Raw genomic sequence first — 11,182 nt, forward strand, 5'->3', positions numbered from 1 at the left:
AACACAACGTCGGGCTCCCAATGCTTTCCCATAGTGGGACCCCGTGGGTCTCTTAGATGTTGCAGGCTGGGTTCAGGGGGTCGGTTCAGGAAAACCACAGGCTTGATAAGTAGGAGGGCCGCCTTCTGAATGTTGCTGCACTGGAGGTCTGATTCCCCAAGCCAAGGGGGCTGCGGATGCCAAGTATCTTTTGGAGATGGGTATCTTCATCCGGTGCTGTTGCGGTCAGGGAGGTCCTCTGGATTCAGGCTGCAGGCATTGTTGTGGAGGACAGGAGAGGTCATCCCAGGGTGAGCAGTTGCTTGGAATTGCCTGGGGACCCTCTCTAGTCAGTTGGGCCACCTGGACATGGACTTCGGGTGCAGAATGGTCAGGACTCGCAGATCCGGGAAGCCTCTGGAGTCCTTAGATGTAGTTTCTTCTTGCACATGGCTGCTGTCCATGGGAGTTCTTGGTCGTCTGTGATGCAGGCAGTCCTCTGGAGGCTTGACAGAGGTGGGTAGACCTGCAGGATGCATCGCTTTCTTTTGCAGGGCTTTTGAAGCTAGAGACAGGCCGGTAGGGCTGGGGCCAAGTCAGTTTTCATCTTCCGTCTTCTCTGCTGGGGTTTCAGCTAAGCAGTCTTTCTTCTTTCTTCTTATGAGGTCACCAGGAATCTCACGAACTGGGTTCAGGGGAGCCCTTAACTCCCGGATTTAGGGGCATTACATGGGTCATAGGCCAGTGACCAGTGACTACTGTCCCTGAGAGTGGCTACACCCTTCCTGTGTCCACTCCCTTTGGGGATGGAGACACAAACCTAACCCTATTGGTCCCTGTCCTCCAAACTAAGATGAAGGATTTTGCAAGGAGGGGGTCATTTCAGCTCTGGACACCTTAGGGGTTCGCTGTTACTCTTCCTTGTTTTTCCTAAGTTTTACGCAAACTTGCTGCCAAAAGTGGGGCTTTGTCAGGGGGGCGGGCATATCCACTCGCTGGAGTACCCTGGGGCACTGTAACAAGAGGCCTGAGCCTTTGAGGCTCACCGCCAGGTGTTACCGTTCCTGCAGAGGGGAGGTGTGAAGCACCTCCACCCAGAGCAGACTTTGTTTCTGACCACAAAGAGCACAAAGGCTCTCACCCCATGTGGTCAGAAGTTCATCTGTTAGTGGCAGTCTGGCACAGATCAGTCAGTCCTGCACTAAAGGATTGAGTAAAATATAGGGGATATCTCTAAGATGTCCTCTGGGTGCATTGTTCAGTAAATCCAACACTGGCATCAGTGTGGGTTTATTGTGCTGAGAAGTTTGATACCAAACTTCCCAGTATTCAGTGAATCCATTATGGAGCTGTGGAGTTTGTAATGACAAACTCCCAGACCATATACTCAGTACGGCCACACTCCACTTAAATGTCTAAGAATGGACTTAGACACTGTAGGGGCATATTGCTCATGCAGATGTGCCCTCACCTGTGGGATAGTGCACCCTGCCGTAGGGCTGTAAGGCCTGCTAGAGGGGTGACCTGTCACAGGTAGTGGTTTCTGGGCATGGTACCTGAGAGGGGTGCCATGTCAACTTTGTCTTTTTTCTCCCTACCAGCACAGACAAGCTGCAGTGACAGTGTGCATGTACTTAGTGAGGGGGTCCCCCAGGGTGGCTTAATACATGCTGCAGCCCTTGGGAACCTTCCGTGGCCATTTAGTACAGTGGGCTCTCGAGCACAGTATAGTGTCTGTGGTGCGCTGTGTAGTGTAGTGTTCTGACCAATGTAGTCTACCATATAGCACAGTGTTTTTTCTACTGCAGTGGGCTCTCTATCACAGTGTACTGCCTAATGCTGCTGGCTCTTTAGCACAGCCGAATACCTGCTATGTGCTGTGTTGTGCAGTGAGCTGCCTTGTGCCATTTGCCATCAAGCACTGTTTACGTCTGTATACCTGAGAAGTAGTGTATCGGGCTCTCTAGCACAGTATTCTGACTGGTACAGTAGGGGTACTCTAGCACAGTGCACTGTCTGTGTTGTGCTCTGTAGTACAGTGTGCTGCCTAGTGCAGTCTGCCCTCTAGTCCAGTGGGTGCTCTAGCACAGTGTATTATCTATTGCAATGGGCTCTCTAGCACAGTTTTCTGTTTAGTAGAGTGGGCTTTCTAGTGCTGTATAATACAGTGTACTGTCTAGTATAGGGAGTTCTACAGCACATTGTACTCTCTAGTACAGTGGGCTCTGCAGTGTACTGTCTGTGTTGTGTTCTGTGATAAGGTAAACTGGCTAGTGACGTTTCCCTCCTAGTACAGTGTGAGCTGTCTAGCACAGTGTTCTGTCTAGTGCAGTGTTCTGTCCAGAAGTGTTTTAACTAGTACTGTGTTCTGTCTAGCACAGTGTTCTATCTAGTACAGTGTTCTATCTAGCACAATGTTATATATAGTACTGTGTTCTCTCTAGCACAGTGGACTACATAGTACAGTGTTCTGTCTAGCACCGTTTACTATCTAGTACCATGTTCCGTCTAGAACAGTGTTCTATGTAGTAAAGTGTTCTGTCTAGCACAGTGTTCTATTCAGTACAGTGTTCTGTCTAGCACAGTGTTCTGTCTAGTACCTTGTTCTGTCTAGCACAGTGTTCTATTTAGTACCATGTTCTGTCTAGCACAGTGTTCTATCAAGTAGATTGTTCTGTCAAGCGCAGTGTTCTGTCTAGTACAGTGTTCTGTCTAGCATGGTGTTTCTTTCTAGTGTCGTGTTCTGTCTAGCACAGTGTGCTAACTAGTACAGTGTTCTGTCTACAACAGTGTGCTATCTAGTACCATGTTATGTCTAGCACAATGTTCTATCTAGTACTGTGTTCTGCCTACCAGTGTTCCATCTACTACAGTGTTCTGTCTAGCACAGTGTTCTATCTAGTACTGTGTTCTGTCTAGCACTGTGGTTTATCTTGTACAGTGTGTGCTGTCTAACACAGTGCTCTGATTAATACAGTGGACACAGTGTTCCATCTGATGTATGTTATACAGTATAGTACAGTGAACTGTCCACTGCGGTCCACTGCAGTTTGTACCATAGGTGCTTTGCTCACTAAGCTGTGGTCTCCCTGCACAGTGTATAGTGCAGCGGGTGCTCTAACGCAGTGTTCTGTTTTCAGTGTTCTCTGTAGTACAGTAAGCTGTCTAGTGCAGTCTACCTTTTTGTGCAGGCACTGTGGAGTTCAGTGAATGCTCTGTCTGTACTGTGGACAGTGGCGGACCATCTTTTAGGGCAGAGGGGCCATGCCCTCCCACCTTTTGCCCCTCATGAAGAGTGTCTGTCAGGCTGAACAAAGGCCAGCCTGACAGACACTCTTAATTTTCAGCTCAGACAGCCAGGAGTGAGCCATGCACGATTTGTGCAGACTCCTGGCTGCCTGAGCTGAACTTTGCTGGGCTGAGGAGGTCACAGCTCCTATGAGCATGTCCTTCTTGGCTCAGCAAAGGTGCCTCAAGGCCCTCCCCTGGGTGACAAGGAAAGCTTCACCCATTGACATTCACCCTGGGTGCTTCAGGTTTAAGCCCCGAAACGCCCAGGTCGAGTGTCAATCAGTGACACTTCGTCACAGAGTGGGGTGGGGTCAGCAGTCTCACTGAGCCCATCCCACTCTGTGACGAGGCTGGGACTGCTGCCGTCCCCCATTGGCTGACCTCATGTCAGCCAATGAGGGAAGGCAGCAGTCCCAACCCTCCTGGACCTGGAGGCTGAAGGTAAGTTTATGTGTGTGTGTGTGATGTTTTAAACTGAATGTTTGGTGCGCGCGTGCATGTTTGAGTGTTATGAGTGTTGTTAATGGATGTGCGTGCGTACATGCATGTGTGTGTGAAAGAATGAGTGTGTGTGATCTTTTAAAATGAATGTTTGGTGCATGCGTGCATGTTTGAATGGTATGAATGTTGTTAATGGATGTGCGTGCATGCGTGTTTGAAAGATTAAGTGTGTGTGATGTTTTAAAATGAATGTTTGTTGCGTGCGTGCATGTTTAAATGGTATGAGTGTTGTTAATTAATGTGCGTTTGTGCGTGTCTGTGTGTGAAAGAATGAGTGTGTGTGTGTGTGTGTGTGTGTGTGTGTGCCCCGCCCACCCCCCTCCCTCCTAAAGATGCCGGCCGCCACTGACTGTGGATGTACTGTCTTGTAACAAAGGCTCTGTATGACAGTGTTCTGTGTAACACAGTGCACCGCTCTAGCACAGTGATCTATTGAGGAATGTGGAATCTTTAACGCCCAACACCTGTAGATTTCTGTCAAGGACAAGCCATCTTAGGCCCTGATTAGAGAGGGACAGAGTTTTCCGACCTCTGTGCAAACTCTTGCTTGTACAGTCTCCCAAATTCTGGTTGTGTGTTATTTACCGCACCCAGTAGTTCCTGGATGTGATAAAGACCTCACCTTTCATTACATCTGAGCTGGTCAAAGCTGCCAGAATGTAAAAATGGATAAGGTGACAGTATTTACCATAACATGCAGATTTTGGTGCAGTAGGCACCAGAATCTGGAGTCATTTCCCAAAAACTTGGAATCTGTGATAACTGTCTCATCTGATAGATTACAAAAAAGTTGGTGTTGAATTGTTATCCGATGCAATAATTACTGCATTGTCCAATGAACAACCAGATATTAAATTATGGTAAGTAGAAGCAGGCTGTGGCACCTTAGTGATGACAACCAATCAGGGTGATAGAAACAGATTCCATGTCTGTGAAAATGTATAAAGGTCTATGATTGGTTTCAAGCCCATAAACTAAATGTATGCTACAACTGCCTCTAGAAACACAGAGCCCATCCACAGGTGAAGGAAAATGTTACTTACCCAGTAGACATCTGTTTGTGGCAAGTAGTGCTGTAGATTCACATGTTCTCCATAAGTCTGCCATCTAGTGTTGGGTTTGAAGTGTTGCAAGTTGTTTTTGTTCTAACAATCTTTTCGAGTCACAAGATCGAGTGACTCCTCTTCTCAGTGATACTGCGCATGGGCATCAAGTCCTTTGTTACATTGTTTTCCCGCAGAAGGGTGAAGTAAGGAGTATATATATATGTATATTTATTTATATATATATATATGTATCCCAAAACAGAGCACTCCTTCTAGGATCGGGTGGCCCGTGAGGGTTGGTGCGCAAACCGGCAGAGCAGACTTGTATAAGAATCCAAACACAAAAACAAAATAATGCGCACACTCAGGGCGTTTCGGCTGACAAGTGAGCCTTGAGCACGTGATCAAGGCTGCCCTGTCAGCCGAAACGCATAGTGTTTGTGTGAGAAAGTAGCCTCTTTCTAGCCTTGTTACCCCCACTTTTGGCCTGTTTGTGAGTGTATGTCAGGGTGTTTTTACTGTCTCACTGGGATCCTGCTAGCCAGGGCCCAGTGCTCATAGTGAAAACCCTATGTTATCAGTATGTTTGTTATGTGTCACTGGGACCCTGCCAGCCAGGACCCCAGTGCTCATAAGTTTGTGGCCTATGTATGTGTTCCCTGTGTGATGCCTAACTGTCTCACTGAGGCTCTGCTAACCAGGACCTCAGTGGTTATGCTCTCTCTTTACTTCCAAATTTGTCACTAACAGGCTAGTGACTAAATTTACCAATTCACATTGGCATACTAGAACACCCTTATAATTCCCTAGTATATGGTACTAAGGTACCTAGGGCATTGGGGTTCCAGGAGATCCCTATGGGCTGCAGCATTTCTTTTGCCACCCATAGGGAGCTCTGACAATTCTTACACAGGCCTGCCACTGCAGCCTGAGTGAAATAACGTCCACGTTATTTCACAGCCATTTACCACTGCACTTAAGTAACTTATAAGTCACCTATATGTCTAACCTTCACCTGGTGAAGGTTGGGTGCTAAGTTACTTAGTGTGTGGGCACCCTGGCACTAGCCAAGGTGCCCCCACATCGTTCAGGGCAAATTCCCTGGACTTTGTGAGTGCGGGGACACCATTTCATTTGTGCACTATACATAGGTCACTACCTATGTATAGCGTCACAATGGTAACTCCGAACATGGCCATGTAACATGTCTAAGATCATGGAATTGTTGGGGAGACAATTCCATGATCCCCCGAGTCTCTAGCACAGACCCGGGTACTGCCAAACTGCCTTTCCCGGGGTTTCACTGCAGCTGCTGCTGCCAACTCCTCAGACAGGTTTCTGCACTCCTGGGGTCCAGCCAGGCTTGGCCCGGGAAGGTAGAACAAAGGACTTCCTCAGAAAGAGGGTGTTACACCCTCTCCCTTTGGAAAAAGGTGTCAGGGCTGGGGAGGAGTAGACTCCCCCAGCCTCTGGAAATGCTTTGATGGGCACAGATGGTGCCCATCTCTGCATAAGCCAGTCTACACCGGTTCAGGGATCCCCCAGCCCTGCTCTGCCGCAAAACTGGACAAAGGAAAGGGGAGTGACCACTCCCCTGACCTGCACCTCCCCTGGGAGGTGCCCAGAGGTCCTCCAGTGTGCTCCAGACCTCTGCCATCTTGGATATTGTGCATATGACACCAGTGGTATAGTAGGAGCTTTACATGTCTCCTAGTTCAGCCTAAGCTGCTCTTCCATAGCTACCTTCTATCAGCCTAAGCTGCTAGAAACACCTCTTCTACACTAATAAGGGATAACTGGACCTGGCACAGAGTGTAAGTACCCCTTGGTACCCACTACAAGCCAGGCCAGCCTCCTACAGGATTACATTGTTGAACTCCTTGACTCTAATGGGGCACATCACGCAGGCACAGCGGCGGTGCAGGGGATGATGACAGATTTCTACACCTCTTTGTATTCTCCGACAGAGGAGTTGGACCCGTCAAAATACACTGAATACTTTGACACTATCAGTCTCCTGTGGCTGGAGACCTCCCATAGACAATATCTTGATGCCCCCTTCACAGTTGATGAGATCGGGAATAAACGGTTTAACACCGGCCTTTTATAAAGAATATGCAAGTATCCTGGCGCCGCACTTGCTGGAAATGTATGCGGGGTCGTTGGAGGAGGGGATACTTCCACCTTTTCTCCACGAAGCACTCATTGTCACTATATTGAAGCCCGGCAAAGAGCCAAGTGTTTGCGATTCCTACAGGCCACTGTCGCTCATAAATATTGACAATAAGATTGTAGCGAAATTAATAGCTTCCAGATTGCAACCCCTGCTCACCACTATTGTGCTCCCGGACCAGTTGTGATTCGTACCTGGTCGTTCTACAGCATACAACCTTCGTACATTCTTCGCAGTGACCCGGATGGTGGATCTGGGAGCCCGGGCAGCAGTGATTTTTCTAGATACCACAAAAGCTTTTGATTCCCTGGCATAGCCTTATTTATTCAGCCTACTAGCCAGGCTGGGGCTGAGCCCCAGATTTATCCAACTGGTCCGGCTGCTTTATACCAACCCTACGGCCAGGTTGAGAATCAATGGTAGTATCACCTGTCCCATACCAGTTGCAAGGGGAGGCCGGCAAGGCTGCACCCTCTCACCGCTGCTGTTTGTGGTGGCAATGAAGCCGCTTGTGGCTCATTCGAGACAACATCACAATAACTGCGGGCTCATCTTTTGACAGCGCCCAATTCTGGTGTTGATGTATGCGAACGATGTTGCCCTGAATGTACGGGATCCACAGGTCCACTTGGACCCAATTATAGAATAATTTGTGAGTTTCGGTCACCTTTCTGTCACTACCATCAATTGGGCCAAATCGGTGGTGCTCGCCCTGACAGACATCACGACTCCACACCGCTCTGAGTACCCTCTGCGCTGGGCGTCAGAACCGGTGCGCTATCTGGGACTTTGGCTTAGTAGAGATGTCGTCGAGTTCTGGGCTGAGATTTGTGGCAGAGCTATAGCATGGCTGGAGGACAAAGTTGTGGCCTGGCGTTCTCTGTTGCTCTCGCTGATAGACCGGATAGCACTAGCTAAGATGGTCATACTACCTACATTTTTATACTTATTTATTAACATTCCTGTCTCCCTCACAACCAGCTTTCTAAAACGACTACGATTGGTGTTAATTTCGTTAGTGTGGGCGGGCAAGCGGCCCAGAATCTCATGGGAAATGCTAACTCAACCATTTGAGAGGGGGGGATTGGCGGCCCCTGATCTGGAATCATATTATTATTGCACCCAGGCACACTTTGCGCACTTCGAGATTCATCCTATTAGATACTTACCTCATCTGGCTCCTGAAACTGATGCTGTATGGCCGAATAAATGAATCAGCGTAATAGATCAACCCCGTAAGCGGATCAGGGCGGATATTGACTCGGTGGCATGCACGGCTCGTGCCTGGCGCGCGCTGCTCCGCCGAACTGGGGCTCGCGCTATGTATGCCCCTTCCATGCCAATTTCAGATATTCCTGAGATGCAGATGTCAGAAGGAGGAGGGGCCCGCACCAGACTCAACAATATGAACCTGACCACGCGGGGGTCTCTGTTCCCTGGGGGCCAGTTCATATCTTCCGAAGTTGCACTCCACGAACCCTGCAATACAGCGCTGTACAAGTTGACCTATTTACAAATTAAAGCGGAGATGTATATGCGATATCCAGAATTCCCCTCGCACCATATACATTTCATGCGCTAGAATTGCTATATAGGGCCCCATCACCTCGTAGACTAGTCACCGGGCTGTATGCTAGTGTGCAGTCCACCGCCCCTCAGCAGACACAAAGGCTCGATTGCAATGGGAATTAGACCTGGAGAGACCCTGGAAGATGATGTCTGGCGCTACTGCTGTGCCCATATGTGTGATCTTTCCCCAAACTATAGATTGCGTTTAATTCACTTCAAGTTCTTAAGCCGCTTATAGTATACACCGCAGCAACTTCAATGCATGGGTCTCAAAGCGGATGATAGATGTAATAGAAGTTTCTTACCAAATGCTGACTTTCTACACACTGCATGGAGCTGCAGTGGAATACAAGGCTATTGGGGAGAGGCACTAGAAGAGATTGATGACATAATGGGACTGAGAGTCCTGCGTACCCCTAGGTTTGCACTTTTAGGATATGTCAAAGACATCACGACTACGCAAAGGAGTTTGGTGGGACTGCTGCTGGTCTTGGGGAGGCGCAGAGTAGCGATGAACTGGGGGAGAGGGCAAGCACCACACAAGGCAGACTGGCTGAGGGACGCAGCGTATAGTCAGGAGCAGTTAACTGCTTATTGGGAGATGATGCCACTATGATCCCGTCCGACAGGTATATGGCTGCCTCTCCAGATGCATCTTATGTCTCAGACCTAGAAAAGGTGGTTTTGCTGAGCAGTGCCAGGCTGCATGGGCCGGCTCAGGAGGATTCCCTGACAGGTCATATACTTAATGTACACTTATGTACGTGTAAGTGATATAAGAGTGCGCGTACATTCCTTTAACCCCCTCCCTTTTTCCTTTCCTTCCCTCCCTGTTACACATGTGGCCGTCAGTGGGACGAGAGCTCCTGCCAACTCTGCATATATGTGTGATTAGTACAGACTGATTAGCATTGATACTAGGAGTGATCGCGATAGAATTGCAGTTTGTATGGTGTTGCACAGAATAACTCGGACATAATGATGGAGATACTAGGTGTTTGTCCTTGCTTGTTGGTCGTATGATGGTGTATATCAAAAATTAATTTGAATTAATTTTTTTTAAGATTCAAGAGGAACCTCTACCTGGAGAAGAGCTGAGGAGAAGTGCTGCCCTGGCCTGTGACTGTGCTGTGTTGGGCTATCCTGCAGTTGCTGCTTCTGCCTGTGGAAGGGGACGGGGACTGGACTTTGTTGCATTCCTGCTTGAGAAGTGACTCCAAGGGCTTGGAGTAGAGCTTGCCTCCTGTTTTGAAGCCTCAGGGGCAGCAAAGGCTTCACCAACTAGACCTGAGTCTACTTGCTGTGGACTCTAGCTCACCAGAGGGTGCCGTTCTAGTTCCTGGACCCCTGGAAGTGAATTCCTGTAGAAAAAACATTCTACTGATGTCGGACGACGCCGTGCGACTTCGTAAAGGATGCTGGTGCCAGGAACTGCGGCGCCACTTGCCCCGAGGCCGTGGACCTCGCAGAGTGTGAATCCGACGAGCCTGTGAGCTGACGCCACTAACCTGGAACCGTGACACCGCCTGCCCCAAAGCCGTGGACCTCTGTAAGGCTTTGCATCGCTGCAATCGCTGATCCTGCCCTACTTCGCTGACACCGTAGTGTCGTAAGTCCAACGTCCATGATGATCCAATGCCATTGCAGCACCTGCAGCCCTGTGACGTCATTGCGACCCGGTGAGGTCGCTCCAAAGCATCGTAACTCTGCCGGACTTTGCATCTGCTGGAACCAAGTGACCGACTCCGCATCTGACACTGCTTCACCTCCAGCGCCCTGTAGAGAGGACCCGACGCTACCACGCAACGTCACAGTCTTCCTGCCCCATGGCACCGGAACCAACGCCTCATTGGGTCCAGCTAAGCCGCTCTCCGCGACTCCGTGCTCCGGCCCGTTTTCTACTTGTTCTGAAGGTACTGTACTTGGGGGTCGACCGACTCCGTGAACGGCACCATTGGCATCACACTGTAGGAAACTTCGCTGTTAAGATGCCATGTTTTACCAACTTGCAGTGTTTTCACCTCAAATCACTGTTTTCTTGCTTTTAAGTGCTAGATTGGTATTTTTAATTGTATCTTATGGATTTTTATTGTATTTGGTCTTGTTTATTCAGATAAAATATTTAATATTTTTCTAAACCTGTGTTGTGTCATTTTGTAGTGGTTCACTGTATTACTGTGTGTGTTGGTACAAATACTTAACACATTGTCTCTGAAGTTAAGCCTGCCTGCTCGTGCCAAGCTACCAAGGGGGTGAGCGGGGATTAACTGAGTATGATTCTCCCTTACCCCGACTAGAGTGAGGGTCCTTGCTTGGACGGGGTTAACCTGACTGCCAACCAAAGACCTCATTTGTAACACTAGTTATAGAGGGCTTGCTCTAAATAAATACTGTTATATACATCGTGATCTGGTGTTGTTTCTACAAATCTGGCGGCGAGGATGGGATCCTATGACACCTCATCATAACGTCTGTGATTAGAGCAAGCGGCAGCACTTACATCACAGTCGTCAACTGTGGACAAACTGTCAATGGAGGAACAGCGCTGTGATATAAGTTGGTATTACACTAAACTGACTTTCTGGTTAGTGAGTGACTTTTTGTTCTAATTGGACACACCTTG

The 11,182-nt window shown here is 48.7% G+C and overlaps 1 protein-coding gene across 1 annotated transcript in view; it reads left to right on the forward strand.

Annotated features, from left to right (window-relative positions):
• The window catches only part of LOC138278948 (E3 ubiquitin-protein ligase TRIM15-like), a 157,687-nt gene extending 147,826 nt beyond the window's left edge, over positions 1 to 9,861 (forward strand). Inside the window, exon 6 of the mRNA XM_069219362.1 lies at positions 9,624 to 9,861. Coding sequence (XP_069075463.1) covers positions 9,624 to 9,682 — 59 coding nt within the window. The 3' untranslated portion in view covers positions 9,683 to 9,861. The remainder of the gene's footprint in view (positions 1 to 9,623) is intronic.
• The last annotated feature ends 1,321 nt before the right edge of the window (positions 9,862 to 11,182 follow it).

The sequence above is a fragment of the Pleurodeles waltl genome, chromosome 2_2, assembly GCF_031143425.1.
Source record: "Pleurodeles waltl isolate 20211129_DDA chromosome 2_2, aPleWal1.hap1.20221129, whole genome shotgun sequence".
NCBI classification, from domain to species: Eukaryota; Metazoa; Chordata; class Amphibia; order Caudata; family Salamandridae; genus Pleurodeles; species Pleurodeles waltl.